Raw genomic sequence first — 16,673 nt, forward strand, 5'->3', positions numbered from 1 at the left:
GAGAATTGAAAATTTCTCAGAATACTTGGTTAGCTCTTTTTCTTTGTTAAGAAATTCAGTTTGCTTACTCTTTTGAGGAATACTCCATTTAAATAGTTTAGAGAGTAACATCAGTTTTTGTCCCAAATTAAAGCAAGGTATTATGTGTCAAAATGAGTTTCAGGGAAGGAAATAAAAAGACTAAATACCCTTTCTCTCTGCTAAAAGTTTAACAAGATGGCCCATAATATAGAGCAGCTGTAGATGTAGATCACTTTTCTTTTATTCATTCACCACTTCTGTTTCTTCAAGTGCCCAGGCTCTGAGTCTCAGGGCCACCGAGGCAACTGAAGTTTCGAAGTTTCAGGCTGAAGGATGAAAATAATTTTATTTTAGCATCGTATCTAATTTGGACTTAAAAGCATATGAATCTGTTTAACTGGTCTCTATCTCTTAGTGTACCTGAATTTTCTATCTCATTTCTGTAAAAGTAAAGTATGATATAGTCCAGAAAGATGGATATTTCCAAGTTTGGTAGAATATATTATATTAATTTGTTATACTTATGGATGTATTTATATATATTAGGTGAAAGTTAATATGAATTATCTATGCAGTTTATAAAAAGTTTTGCACATTTCTCATCTAATCTTTACAATCATGTAAGATAGACATTATTCTGATTTTAAGGATGTAAAAACTGGTACTCAAAGTGGTTATATAAATTTCTTACAGTCAAATAGTTGTAAAATTAAAAAAAATCTAGATTTTTGTCCCAGTTTTTCTGACTCCACATCCAATGTTCTTTTCATGCTTTTTACTTTGAGCAAGTAAGGACACAATCATGCATTAGTGATGAGGTGCACCGATTTAGTTTAATTAATGTGCTGACAAATATTCATTTTACTGTTTTAATCATGCATTCAGCAAACAATCTTAGGACTGCCTTGTGAAAGCTTGTAGAAGTACCAAGTTGAGTAGTACATGTTACTTCCATCAAGTCAGTCAAATATTAAGTGTTGAGTCATAACCAGGAATGAGCAGGTTACCATGGATCACAAAATAAAGCCATTTAGAGCAGATCAGATTCTTACAAAAAGTTTCTTAGAAGAGGTTATGTATGAGCTGGGTAATGAAGGATGAACAGATTCAACACAGTGATGCGTCAGATGAAAGTTGTTCCAGGCAGTGATACAAGTGTGTGAAAACTCTGAGGTGAGCAAGAATGTGGAATTCTAGCTAGTGGAATTCTGCCATATGCCTGCTTTAGTGACTAATACAAACTCAAAATCTCTTTTGAAGTTTTTCCTATAGGTCGCTTGGTTAGCAATTGCAACGGATGAAATTGAGAGCTTTGAATCAGTCCATGTGAAATCTTCAGGCCTCTATTTTTTTAATCTATAAAATTATAAAAATTAAAAATTTCTTTGTGATGGTTAAAAGAGATTATTAAAATAAATCACATAGCATAATACCTGGCAAATAATAATCACCTAGTGAGCAACAGCAACTACTACTACTCCTAACACCAGAGTTCAGTACATTTTAGCAATCCCTGGGCTATATTTTTAATTCTGAGTTCTATGAGAAATTGGAAATCACACAATTTGGCTATTTTTTTCTTCTAAACTTAGGTGACCATGCAGCATATGAAGAGCAAGAGGACCCTAGATTTTGCAGCAAATGCGTGGTTATCTCGAATCCAAGCAGATGGGGATGTTGTTTGTGAGCTTCCTGTCATAAAAGAAGGACAAGCTGTTTTTCCATGTGTGTTATTGCTCTTCAGTAGCATATATTGAATATAAAAATTGTTTTATAGTTGCTTAAATTTACTTCTGAGCTATTTAGTTACAGACTATTTTTTCTATTTCTAAAAGTGTTGTTTTGTGCATTGAGAAGTGACATTTTCAGTATCACAGCATGAGTCTCTGTTGGATCTGGGTTTAACATAATCTCAAAAAGGTTCTTATTGTCCAGCTATAGTCACATGGGCTGAGGCTGTGACAAAGAAAAAAATGTCATGTCTGTGCTTCACCTGGCTTTGCCAGGGGCCAGTGGCCACCTAATGTCATTACCTCACTTATGATATATTTTCTCATCAAAGCTTACATAATTTTAAACTTTAAGCAACATGTACAATAACATCTTCATCCTTGTTGCTGAAATACTAAGCATGGAATCTTTATCTAAGTCATACATAAAAAAACAGCCTTAGAAAATCTTTTACTTCACTTTTTGAAAAAGTTATAAGCACTCTGGGCATTTGTTCATGGTATAAAATGCCAATTTAAAGTTAAAATTAATAATTGAAAAGTCAAAACTCTCTCAATAGATACAGATGGTCCAGATTTATTTTTTTTTTCTGTAGCCAGACCCATGAATTTGGGTTCTGTTTGTACAAAGTCCCATCTAATAGATTTCCCCATGTTTCTCTCCCCTTTGCAAGTGGTAAGATACCATGTTGATGTCCACACTGGGCAATTAAAGCAAGCAGAAACAGAATCTGAAGTGTTCCTGTGTCTCTACGGGGAGAGAGGGGACTCTGGTCTTAGACTACTGTGCAAGTCCAACATGCCAGTAAAATTTCAAAGAGGACAGGTGAGTCTGCGCAAATAACTTCCCATGTCATTTTCTCTACAAAGTATCCAGTGGTATAATCAAAAGGCAGTGACCTAGTTTAATTTTATCTTCAGTTAAAGGAAACAATTTTATTTTAGAAACAAGAAACCAGAAAGCTGATTGAGGAAATCTTTCTTGACCTTGAAGAATAGTATATAGTTTGGATTTGCTCTAAAGCAGACCATAAGACAAAGACAGGGCTACAGATAATTTATCTGGGAGGTGATCCAGTGAGTACCTTTGAAGCAAAGAGTGGAGAAAATGAGGCAGGAAAAGGGAGTAATGCCAATATAGGGACATTAATGAATTGGTTATCACTGGAACTTTTTCTTGCTAGGGACCTTCAGAGGGACCCTGAAGAGCAGTCCTCAAAATTGTCCCACCACAGGAAGTCCTCAGGCAAAGAAGTAGTGAGACATAGGAATTGAGAAAGGAATCTGTCAGCATGCCTAAGCTATCTAGCAAAGCAGCAAATGAACCCAGAAATGGGGCTAGATGACAGGGAGGGCATCAACTGAATCTGTTACAATAGGTGATGGATATCATAAAATATCCCTTTAAAGGCACACCAGAGAACATGCATAATCATAATCAGATTTACAGAAATATTGTAAAATTAGTAATGGTTTTGGTTTGGTATAAACAAGGGAAGATTTCCTTAAAAAAACATAAAACCAACAGTTGATACCAGGTAGTATATCTTGAAATACCAAATTGAAATTTAACCTGGTAATAATGTAGGCAAACTAAACAATCATGAATTTGCATTTTTACCACAAAGTAGGGTGACAGTGGCTAATAGTCAACTGCCATTTTGGGGAATATCTCAAACTTAATCAAATTCAGGACCTTCTTCTCAGATAATTTTAGGGTGGTTATTCCCAACAACAATCTATGAGGAAGTATTATATGAAGGAGTTCTTCTTACTCCAACCTGCATAGCATTTACTTTAGGTCCTATATCTCTCTGGAAAAGTCAGTGAGTTTTTGATATGACAAAGTGACTTTATTTAGAAGTAAATATTCCAGGATACTTTTTTCACAACAAATCTAAGAATGTGCTCTGTATTATTTATAGAGAAAGGTATAGAAGAGAACTTTGGAAGAATGAAAGGAAAAAAAGGAGAGAGGAGAGAGAGGAGAAAATTTATTCCTACATGTCTTGAAGTATAATCAGCATTCATGGAAATTAAGTGTGCTGCATATTAGGCCACATGGTTGTCAACCTGACCACCTAATAAACTGTGTCACAGTGGCGGAACTCCAAGCAAGAGAAAGGCCGCAAACTGAATGCCTTTGTATTAGGGTTTATTTGTTACACTGGTTACTATTACAAATGGAGAAAATAAAACAGCAAGAGAGAAAAAAGCACAGCCAGAAATATATTTTTAATAAATAAAAAAGTAATTTGCTTATTTTTCTTTCCTTATTACCTCTTTTGACACTAAGTGTAGTAACATTTTTTTTAAAGTATTGTGCCACTTCTCGCAGTCCTTAGGCTATTGCTATTATCTGCCTTTGTCATGTGCTGGACTCCAGTTATCTCTGTGGCGTTTTTCTCTATCTCCCACACCAGATTGATACATTTCAAATAGAAGCAGTTTCTCTTGGAAAACTGCAGAAGGTGCTGTTGCGCTGTGAGGCCAGTGACAGATCACAGTATTGGTATTGTGACAAGGTCATCGTCAGAGAATCTGGTATTGGATCTGAGTCCATCTTCCTCTGTGAAAGGTAGTGTTGTTCTCCATGGTACTTCAAAAGAATGTGCTGCAATGTGGATAATGCTGTGTGTGTGTGATAATGTATTTGTGTGTTTTAGGTTCAAGGTTTTGTGTCATTTATGCTCAGTATGCCACAGCATGTATCACTTATTGATTAAGTAAATAATCTATTGCTAATATTGCAAGTAAAAATTATCTTGTAATTACTTAATATTTCAATGTGCTTTTAGTATATTTAATATTTCACAAAAGTACTGAAAGTTTAACACTAGAAATTATTACATACATTGTAAGAATATTTGTTGGTGTTTTTACATTGCTAAAATTACAGTAATATAACAATTTCATAAGTAAATTAAGCAAGGAAAGTTTTAGAGAGAACTCTCAGAACAGAACATGAAAAACAAAAGACAACGATTAAAATCTAGATAATTTAGTCTTTCCCTTGAGTTGGGAAGCAACTCCTTCCAATTCTGACTTGGCCCTACTTCCTTAAACCTTGCTCTCTAGATTCTTGCTGAGTATCTCAAGAAAACTCCCAGCTTGCTAGCTAGGCACTAATGTTTATTGTCACTAGGTCTCTCAGTCACAGGGAAGAGGGTGGGTCCTAGACCCAAATGCAATTGAATAAGAACAGGTTTCTATATGAAAACCCAATCTATTGTGGACATGGAGTGAGAAACTTTTGGCTCTTTTTTTGACATTTTGAATCTTCAATGTTGGGTACTGTCCTACAGCTTTATTTGCAAATAAATAATCATCAGGAAATGAGACCAAAAAATGGGCATAAGCAAGGGCATTGGAAACTTCAAGGGCACATATTTGAAGATGCCAAAACAAATGCAACTTTAATTACTAAGAAAAAGTGGAGCAAAAAAAAGAGTCAATTCAACTATAAACTCTAGACATAAGCCACTAAAAATTGCGAATACCAAAGATGATTGAAGATGACCATAACTGAAAAGGTACAGTGAGAACTACAGTAGGCTCTCCCTCTTTTTGCCTTTTTAGTCATTACATCAAGTCAATTCCTTTTTCAGAGTGCCTGTTTAATTCATCCCTTCTTTTCTGTTATCACTTCCTCTTCTGTAATCAGTGTCCTTATTTCGTTAAGCCTAGAATATTACAATAGTCTTCTAATTATTTTTTGTTAAGTTTTTATTGAATTTTTTAGGGTGACTTTGTTAATAAAATGTACAAGTTTCAAATGTACAATTCTACAGTACATCATCTGTATATTATATTGTGTTTTGCCACCCTAAGTCAATTCTCCCTCCATCACCATCTATCTATCTCTCCCCTTCTACCCTCTCCCGCCTCCCCCACCCTTATTCTCTCCTGAAATCCCCACACTGTTGTCTGTAAATTTTATTTTCTTTGCTTAATCCCTTCTGTTGATCAAATAAGTTTGTAAAATATGATTTTTATGTTTGCTCGCTTATAGTTTGCATTGGGGGCTGGGCAGCACCAGGTATATGTAGTCTGTGAAATTGCAAATTACCTTCGTGCTTGGGATGGGCCATTTTTTGCTAATGTTTGCTGGAGGAGAGGTTTTCTGCCAAAAAGTTTAAAGGAAGGGAGAAGAAGGAAGAGAGGCAGAAAAAAGCCGTATTTGCAGAGAAAGAGAGCAGAGAGAATGCAGAGTGCTGAAGAAGAAGCCGGTATGTGCAGAGAGAGGAAGCTGTGCAGATGGGGAACCATTGCTGAGGGGCTATGGGACCCCTACTGAGACTGATGAGGCCTTGGATTCTAGGAGGAACCGGAGAAGATTGTGGAACCGGATAATGTGTCAGGGTTTTATAAGCAGTGAATGAAGAGAGAAGTGTTTTCCCTGTGTGTTTGCTCATCACCAGGTGCGAGACTTTAATAAAGGAATAGCCCACCATTTTTTGGCTCCACTGTTTCTTTACTGTCTGTCTGAATTCAATGAGAACCTGCATGTACATGGCTGGTTCGCATCTCATTCCCACAATAGATTGGGTTTTTATATGGAAACCTGTTCTTATTCAATTGCATTTGGGTCTGGGACCCACCCTCTTCCCTGTGACTAAGAGACCTAGTGACAATAGACATGATAGTGGCGGCTCCTGGCCTTACGCCTTCACCTTTTTCACTTAGCTGTGTTTTATTCCTCACACTGGAAGAACTATGGGGTGATTCATCTAGGGTTTTCTTCTTCAGTTCTTAGGTTTTGATACACTTTGTCAAATAAATTCAGTTGATTTCTTTTAAATGTATAAACTCCTGGGGATAATTTAGATTTATTCATCACATTATTCATGCTTACACATATATACCACACAATGGGTGCTGCCCCAACCACAATTATCCCACTGCCTCCACACATTGTCTGCTGTATTACTTTAGCTCTTCTCTGTGCTATGGCAATGTGTTCTTGTCTGGAAGGAAGAGATATAAATGATAGCTTAATTTTAGTTTCAACAGATTGTAACTGAAATAATTTTAATTACAAAATATTTAAGCAACCAGAAGTAATTTAACAGATATGCACTGCACATAGTAGTAGGCACTAAAGGAATGGTAACCAATGCTCGTTCACACAATACCTGATGAAGTGAGTAAGTTGCAGAAATACTTTCTTCCTCTCTGTAGATACAGAGATGAGGCAGATCCTGCTGCTTTAGTTCTTAGAGAAACATTAACAATAGTGGCACCAGGAACAAAACTTAGGTCCAGTGAGTTCTTTTTTACAACAAAAAAGACTACTGTGAAGCCACTCACAGTTGCTGCTGTGCTATCAGCGCCTTCTCTGTGTGTGTGCAAGTCAAAGACAAGTTAATGTAAGGAAGGAGCCAGTCCAGGAGGCTGCTCTTAATGAAAGGAGACCCACAGAAACTGAGTGGACCTCTTTCTGGACAGCCTAGTGTCTTCTCAGTCCTGGTGCGGGAGCTGGCCACGGTGGGTGCTGGGCACACTCATTCTGGGTTGCAGGTGCCGCAGTGCTCAGCTTTATACATCACAGAAGAAAAAGGAAAGAAAGTCTCAGTCACTCTCCTTGGTGCTTCTTCCTGGGACAAGAATTTAGGGCACAGCTGAATTAAGGCAGAAAGAAAGACCACCAAGTGTTCGCTTCTGTTCTGAGTTAAAGGGGGAAGCCATGCTCAGCTGAAACACAAAGCATAGCTATGGGGAGAGAACACTTTTGTGCTCACAGATGCTTCTTGTGAGGATTCGCCTCTTTTTTTACTCCCCTCTTCTATTGAACACCCACATCCTTATGATTTTATTTTATTTCTATACCTGAAGATTTTATTTTTTTGCTTTTTGTGCATTTAATATAGATAGAATTTCTATCATTTATACATAAATTTTGACTGGTTGAGGTTTTGAGCAAGCAAAATTTGTGTTTGAATCAGGCAGAAATTCTACTTACTATGAATTGAAGTAAATACTCTTTACTATTTGTATTAGTTTTCCATGGCTGCTGTAACAAAATACTACAAACTTGGTGGCTTAAAACAGCAGAAATGTAGTCTGTCACAGTTCTGGAAGCAAGAAATCCAGGTCTCAGCAGGGCAATGCTCCCTCTGAAGTCTGGGCAATGTTAAGCCTAATCCGGAGGGACCCGAAACATTGAAGACACGAACAAAGTCCCTCGATTACACACCAAAGCTTTATTGTCTAGCTTGGCCAAGCGGCAGCAACTCCAACAGAAGTCTGAGGGAGAGCACTCCGGCCCTTTGTTCTACCTAGTTTTTATAGTTTTGTAAGTGGGAAGTACAGAAGCAAAAATTGTAATTAAGAGCCCTTTACCACTATTGGTTATAGTCATATGTCCTTTAACATGATAGGACCATGTACAATTTGCAAGCCATACATCATTTTGGAGAAAACAAAATTTATAAGTCAACACAATTGTAGAAAGATGTCTCTTTACATATTAAAAGGAATTCCTATATTTTCTAGTGTTTATTCTCCATCTCTCTGTCCAGAGTCACACATATTAACCACATGCATTTACATAGGAGAGGTAGTTTCCGTGGGGAAAAATGCCCACAAATGGCTCATTGCTATAAGAAAAGGTTTATTTTGGCTTTTCTCTTTCTGCACCTGGCTGGCCATTCACCCCTTTCCCCACAGGTGTGGTGGAATGTCTGGGAATCCATGTTTTCCTTCCCTTTGCATTTACAATACAATGCCAAGGGCCATCCTGGTTTTAGGCCAATCACACAGTACAGAGATTATTCTCAAAATTTCTCTTCACACCTTAACCCAAATTAATAAAATGTTCTTCAAGCCTCTTAACATATTAGTATTAATTCTGCAGCTTTAGTTACTTTATAACACCTGCGGCCGAAGTGGCGCAGTGGCTCCTCAGGCAATGATCCTCTGTTGATTCTTCTAGTGCTTCTGGTGTCTGGGTGGTGGCCACAGCGCTCGGTGCCCCTTGATTTGCAGCTACATCACTTCAGTCCATGCTTCTGTTGCCACAGGGCTGCTTTTCCTTATGTATGTAGTACTGTGTCACTTTTTCTTGTCTAACAAGGACACTGGCCATTAGACTAAAACTTACCCTGCTCCAATATGGCCTCATCTTAATTAATTAATTAATTACATCTGCAAAGAGCCTGTTTCCAAATAAGGTCATCTTCTGAGGTTCTGAGTGGATATCAATCAGTGTTGGGAGCACATTGTTTAATCCACTACTTGAGTGAAACCCACAATGTGCTGCTATCCACTGCAAGGTTTATTCACATTAAATTAGAGATCGCTAGACTTTTTTGTGTCTCACCAAACTTGTAGTATTGTGTACATGTATGTGTTTGTAGAACTTTAATACTGAAATTATTAAAAGAGTTAGTACCTAATTTTTAATAGAAACAATGTTGTTTATGAATATATTTGTTAACCCACTTGACCTAGGAGGGGTTTAGCGTCCCAGAGGCTACAGAAAAGTTCCCCAGCCTGTGGACAAGGAATCTCTCAGTGCCTCCATCCATTATTCCTGACTAGATTGGGAAATAACATTGATGTGATCTGGTGGGAGCTGGTTATTGGAAATAAAGGTCTACCGAGGGAAATTCTAAATAGAAAGAGATTTTTAGATGTAGGAATTGAAAAGTAAAACACAAATAAGTGATGTTTTAAAAACTAATGGCTTGTCAAGCAGAACATGGCCTGCTTTGTCCTCCCCCCAAAAATCATGGTCTGATGGGTGGAGTAACCCTGAGGCATTTTTCCTTAAGGAGTAAGGTCAAGATGCTGCACAGTATTCCTCAGCCAGTGTTTTAAAAGTATTTCGGTCACATTTTTATTCATGGTTCTTTACGTTTTATATATGCATTTATTTATTTACTTATTTACTTACTTTAGAAAGGTTGATATTATCCTCTTTGTGTAAAAATGTCTTATTCTATGGCTAGAATAGACTTTCAGCAATACTTTTTGTAGATGGAATGCCCCTCGACTCTAGCTCCATGGCTCATTCTTTTACAATCCTCAACATCATCTAATTGTTGAAAAGAGAATCTGTTATCCATAGCAAACAATTGCTAGCCATGCCGGCATGTGAAGCAGGCATTTGAGCAAAGGGTAAGGAGACCTTCACACACTAGGGATTGCACTCATTGGAAGTCATTGCAGCTAAAACCAGCCTTCAGCCCCATCGGGGCCATGCCAGACCAGGAGTATGACAGACATGGCTCTCCTCTGCTCCTGGTCAGCTTCAGTGTGGTTCTTAGTTAGTGATGCAAAACCTGAGTTCACTCAACTCCTGACCCTTCCCTAGTGCTTAGTGTCGAGTAGCTCTCACTGATATATTTACTAGTAAATTAACCAAAATGTGTCACCTCTGCCAGAGAGGCTTTTCTGAAACCTCAAATTGAGTGAACTGTCACTTCCCTGTATACCTTTACCAATGCACATAATGTTAACTAAGTACTTACTATCTTCAATATATTTCTATATTTATGTTTATGCTACTTAGCCTAACTCTTAAAATTTCCTCAAGGTAAGACTAATGTTTTATATGTTTACTTTCAGCCCCTACTATATTTTCTGGAATAGAATAAGGTAAAATCACATGCATATTCAACTGAATCAAAGGGCATGTATTAACTAAGACACCATAAACCCTAAGAAAATTCAAATGAGCGATTTGGAATTAGATCATGGAATCTAAAAGGATATATCTTAATCTCATTAAGACATATATAAATAAAACTATCACTTAATGTGTATTTTTACATCTTAGTGCAATATGAAAGTATGATTCTTAGAATTAGCACAAGAATTTAAAAAAAAAGGTCTAACATCCCACTGGTATAGATTTTTAAGGAGTACAAGGTTTATAAGTCTCAGAATATCTCAGTCTTGAAAAACTGAAGTGACTGGTCAATCAGACACAGCAGGGTTTTCCCACCTTCACTGGCAGGGAGGGGCATATTTTCTACTGCTCCATCTCTGCTGCTTCAAGCACCAACAGGGTTGCATCTTGATGTCAGAGATTCTTAAACAGAAGCAAAACTGATCATCACCTCTGCACCATTCCATCATTATTGATCATAGAGCTTTGTGCCAGCTCTGGTGTTTATTTCAAGAAAATCACACATGAAGGGTCATGCCCTTAAGGTTGAATTAAAGGACCTCAGTGTCCATAGAACAAACCTATAGTAGAATATAATAGGTGTTCAGAACATGTGTGCTAAATTGGTGAATCTGGGAATGACTCATAAACTAAGTCATATATAAAGCAGGGTTGAATATATCATTTGTTGGAAAGGGTCAGGAAAATACTAGCGGTAGACCTATTTAAATAGCACCCTTTCTTTGCATAATTACAGTTGTCAAAGGAACTGTTACACACCTTGGTCAGCTGTGAATGAAGGTGTTAGTCTGTGGGGTTTAAAGTGAATATAACACTTTTGCCTCCCCATCAACCTTTCTACATTTCGATTCCAATTCTCCCCAATAGAGTGCATTTTGCTTACTTTGCTACACATTCTCCAGGAACATTAATACTCTCTTATTTCACATGCCTTACTCAGCTCATTTTACTCATTTTTTTAATTGAAAAAAAAGAATATTAGGGTGACACTAGTTTATTAGGGTGACACTAGTTAATATAATTATACGAATATCAGGTGTTCAATTTTACAACACATCTCTGTACACCGTATATTGTGTGTTCACCCTCCTCCCCAAGTCAAGTCTTCATCTATCACCATTTAAGTCCCCTTCTTCTACTTGCCCCTCTCTCGGCAATCACCTCACTGTTATTTGTGTTGATGGGGATTTTTTTTGTCCTTTTTTGCTCTATCTCTTCATCTCCCTTGCCAAGCTCCCCCTGCCCCCTCCATGAGTCTGTCTCTATTTTGCTTGTTAGTTCATTTTGTTCACTAGATTCCACATATAAATGAAATCATATGGTACCTGTCTTTCTCTAACTGGCTTATTTCACTTAGCATAATGATCTTTAAGTCCATCCATGCTGTTACAAAAGAATAAGATTTCCTTCTCTTTATGGCTAAGTAGTATTCCATTGTGTACATATATCACAGCTTTTTTATCCACTCATTAACTAGTCAGCACTTGAACTGTTTCCAGAACTAGGCTATTGTAAACAATACTGTAAATTTTGTAAACAATATTGTAAAGTGAGATAGCTGGGTCAAAAGGTAGTTTCATTTTTAATTTTTTAAGGAAATGCCTACTGTTTTCCACAATGGCTGCACAAGTCTGCGTTCTCACCAGCAGTACAGGAGGATTCCCTTTTGTCCACACTCTCTTCAGTACTTACTGTGTGCTGATTTGTTAAAGAATGCAATTCCTACAGGTGTGAGCTGGTATCTCATTGTGGTTTTAATTTGCATTTCTCTGATGATTAGTGACGTTGAACATTTTTACATATGCCTATTGGCCATCTGTATGTCCTGTTTGGAGGTGTCTATTCAGTTCTTTTGCCCATTTTTTAATTGGATAGTTTACCTTCCTGGGGTTGAGTTTTAGAAGTTCTTTATAAATTTTGGTTATTGACTCCTTATCAGATGTATTGGTGAGTATGTTTTCCTATTGTGTGGGTTGTCTTTTTATTTTGTTAATGGTGTCTTTTGCTGTACAAAAGCTTTTTAGTTTGATATATTTCCACTTGTTTATTTCACTTGCCTGATACAGTGGTTGTAGAATTATATATTTACTTGATTTTTTCTTGGATAAGAAATTTTGTGAATTTTATGATGAATAAAACTTGAGTTCAATAGCTTTATGTAATACTTTTTTTTTTTCAAATTTTGGGTCCCCAAATTAAGATGCGTCTTATACATGGGAGCATCTTATACATGGGGAAATAGGTATATCCTGCTACTTACTGAATTTATCAGTTCTAGTAGTTATTTGGTAGAAATTTTAGGGTTCTTTGTGTATAGTATCATGTCATATGCAAATAATTTCAGTGTTACCTCTTCCTTTCCAATTTGAATGCCTTTTGTTTTATTCTTCTTGTCTGATTGCTGTGGTTAAAACTTCCTGTACTATATTGAATGAGAATGATGATAGTGGACATCCCTGTCTTGTCCCTGACTTAAGGAAAAGACTTGTAGTTTTTGCCAATTAAATATTATGTTGGCTGTGAGTTTGTTATATATGGAACTTATTATCTTGAGGTCTATACCCCTAATTCCCACTTTGTGGAGAGTCTTTAACATAAAGGGGTGCTGAATTTTATCCAAATACTATTTTTTGCATCTCTTAATATGATCATGTGATTCTTATCTTTTATTTAGTTTATGTGGTGTCTCATGTTTATTGATTTGTGGATAATGCCAACCTGACATCCCTGGAACAAATCCCACTTATCATGGTATATGACCTTTTTAATCTATTGCTGAATCCAGTTTGCTAATATTTTGTTGAGGATTTTGGCATCTATGTTCATCAGGGATATTTTTCTATAATTTTATTTTTCTGTAGTGTCTATCTGGTTTCAAATTAGGATAATGCTGGCTTTGTAAAATGAGTTTGGGAGTCTTCCATTCTCTTCAATTTTTTGAAATAGTATGAGAAGGATAGGTGCCATTTCTTCTTTAAATGTTTGGTAAAATTCACTCATGAAACCATCTAGTCCAGGACTTTCATTTGTTGGGAGTTTATTATTATTATTATTATTTTTACTGCTTCAGTTTTACTGGCTGTAATCTGTCTATTCAGATTCTCTGATTCTTCCTGATTCAGTTTGGAAAGATTGTATGTTTTTAGAAATCTATCTATTTCACCCAGATTGTTCAATTTGTTGGCATATATTTGTAATATTTTCTTACAGTTCTTTGTATTTCTTTGGTGTCTATTGTTACCTCTTTTCTTTCATCTCTAATTTTATTTATTTGGGTCCTCTCTCTTTTTTTCTTTATTAGTCTATTTAAAGGTTTTTCAATCTTGTTTAGCTTTTCATAAAACCAGCTCTTTGTTTCATTGATCTTTTATAATTTTTTAGTCTCTATTTTGTCTATTTTTCCTCTCTGATTATTATTTCCTTCCTTCTACTCACTTTGGGCTTCATTTGTTGTCTTTTTTCAAGTTCCTTTAAGTGTAAAGTTGGATTGTTTATTTGAGATTATTTTTGTTTCTGGAGGTAAGACTTATGCTATCAGTTTCACTGGGGAACAATTTTTTTTTTCATTTTCTGTTGCATGAGGTTTTAGAACAGTTTCTATATATATATGCATCACTGATTCCAAACCTCAAATCTGTTTTTTGGTGCATGCTCTAGTTTTTATGCAATTTTAATTTCATTTTGTTACAGTTAATCTCATGCATTTGTTTTTAAATTGGAGTTAAAGGGCAATGTCTCTTGGATTGAACATAACCACAAGGCAATTAATGTTTTGCAAACATCACTTTTACAAAATTGTAGTTGTTTTTAAATGTAAAAGTTATTATCACCTTCTTATAAAAACACCCTCTTATTTTGTTTTAAGATTGAATCATGGTTTTTTCGAGTAGGTGTAAATGTAAGAATAGCCCTGACACCTTCTGTTATATATGTGGCTGTTACACATTTCAACGTCAAAGGTGCAATATTTCATCATTTGTGACATGTGCATATATTGCCTATTTTCAAGTTCCCCTTGGGCTCCTCATATTGTATGTTATAATTGTGAGGAAATGCTTCATGACTGAACAAAAGGAAAACTCCAAGGAATGCCTTTTGATATTCCCATGGTTTGGCGTAAATCTAAGGATCACAGCAGTGACTGTTATTCTGTCTGATCCATACAAAGGGCATTGGCAAGAAAAAATGGCATATGATCACATATCCTAATATTCCTTCAGCAATACGACCTATCCCACATCTGAGACACTCTGGTTCCAGCTTTCAATGGTTTTATTTCTTCTAAGGATGAAGAAAGTGAACCCAGTGATCAAGTGTATTTTGATAAGATGCATGAGGAAATGGTTGTAGAATCTGAAGGTTCTTCTTCTGATGCAAAGCAGTCATTAACCCCTCAGCAGTTTAGCCAACCCAAATTGAATGACTTAGTAGGAATGACATAAAAATTGTCCTCTACTTTCTGAAGTATGGGGAGCATAACTGGATCATTTATGTGGATCTTAAAATGGTAAATTTCCTGCTAAGACAACAGAGAGGTCTCACAAAGTATCCTTGCTTTCTCTGCTTGTGGGACAGAAGAGCTCAGGAGAAACACTGGACACAGAAGGAGTGGCCGGAATCTGAAGCTTTGGAGGTAGGGATGCAAAATATTGTGAATGAACCTGTAATTGATACAGGATCATTTTTCCTCCACTTCATATCAAATGGCTTAATGAAGCAGTTTGTTCAGGCTTTGAATAGAGAAAGTGAATGCTTTCAACATATTATTTCTGCTTTTCCTGCCTTGTCTTTTAAGAAGATAAAAAGCAGGTGTATATGATGGACCTCAAATTTGAACCCTCATACGTGATGAAGAACTTGCCAGGAAGATGAATAAGGAGGAGAAAGCAGCATGGCAGTCTTTTGCAGCAGTTACAAAGAACTTCCTTGGCAACAAAAAAAAGCAGAAAACTATGAACTTCAGGTTCAAAGGATGCTGTTGGCTTTCCGCAACATTGGATGTAACATGAGGGTTAAGATTTACTTCCTGAACAGTCACCTTGATAAGTTTCCAGAAAATTTTAGTGCTGTTAGTGATGAGCAGACTACTGCTGGAGCACCCAACGAGACTGTCCTCAACAAGTACACAAACGAAACAGCTACAGACACAAATTTTTACCTGAATAGAATTTAAATAAGTTTTGTGCAAATTTTATGATTAAAATAAGTGTTTTAATATGTTCTATTTCAAAATTGTAGACAAATTCTGACGCAATCATATCTTTTAGTGTATTAGTGTATTTACTGCATTTTATGAATTATTATATTTTCACAAAAATGATGCCCAAGAAGACATTCTCCTTCATTATGTTAAACTAAATGTTGAAAATTTTATAAGATGAAAACCTAGAATCTTGAATTGCAAAAAAAACTAGCTTACAGAGAGAAACTAATGTTAGATTTGAGATCAGCACACTCGAATTAGGTAGTAACAAGTGTTTTTGTGGATGCAACAAAAATTTTGTTCCCCAGTGTTTTCCTCTTTGGACTGCTTTCACTGTGTCCCACAGATTTTTGGGTTACTGTGTTCTCATTTTCATTTGTTTTAAGTATCTTTTGATTTTTTCCTTGATCTCAGTGTTAATTCATTTATTGCTTAGTAACATGTTATTTAGCTTCTGTGTCTTTTTTATTTTTTTCTTGTGATTGATTTTTAGTTTTATATTTTCTGGTCAGGGAAAATACTTGATATGATTTCAGTCTTCTTAAATTTCTTGAGACTTGTTTTGTGTCCTAACATGTGGTCTAGCTTAGAAAATGTTCCATGCGCATTTGAAAAGAATACATATTCTGGTGATTTGAAGTGAAATTTTAAAAATATCAATGTAATCCAGCTGATCTAATGTGTCATTTAAGGCTGTCACTTCCCTATTGTTTTTCTGTTTGGATGATCTTTCCAAGCATCCCGAGCATCCTGAGATTTGTCTTCAGCTTCCTCTACCTGCTGGCTTCCTGGAAGGTTCAGTCACTGAGAGAACCTCTGATGAAGTCAGGAGGATGGGGTTCAGAGGTGGATTTAATGGTAGGCACACTGGGCACACACTCTGGGTCCCGACTTCTGAGGGGCCCTGCAAAACCCCAAAACACTTTTTTTTATGACACCAAGTTTGGTTTTATATGTGCAATTTTAACATTAATAGTACATAATATTTTTTATTTATTTAAAAATATGGTTAACATGTATTTTTATTTTCCCTGTCTCTTTTTTTTAAGGGACCCAATATTTTCTTCTGCACCCAGGGCCTCAA

General features: G+C 36.3%; 1 protein-coding gene across 1 annotated transcript in view; it reads left to right on the forward strand.

Annotated features, from left to right (window-relative positions):
• RP1 (RP1 axonemal microtubule associated) overlaps window positions 1–16,673 on the forward strand; it is a 413,345-nt gene that overhangs the window by 264,204 nt on the left and 132,468 nt on the right. Inside the window, exons 20-22 of the mRNA XM_066266133.1 lie at window positions 1,614–1,746; window positions 2,426–2,577; window positions 4,175–4,329. Of these exons, the coding sequence (XP_066122230.1) occupies window positions 1,614–1,746; window positions 2,426–2,577; window positions 4,175–4,329 (440 nt within the window). The remainder of the gene's footprint in view (window positions 1–1,613; window positions 1,747–2,425; window positions 2,578–4,174; window positions 4,330–16,673) is intronic.

The sequence above is a fragment of the Saccopteryx bilineata genome, chromosome 3 (genome assembly GCF_036850765.1).
Source record: "Saccopteryx bilineata isolate mSacBil1 chromosome 3, mSacBil1_pri_phased_curated, whole genome shotgun sequence".
Lineage (NCBI taxonomy): Eukaryota > Metazoa > Chordata > Mammalia > Chiroptera > Emballonuridae > Saccopteryx > Saccopteryx bilineata.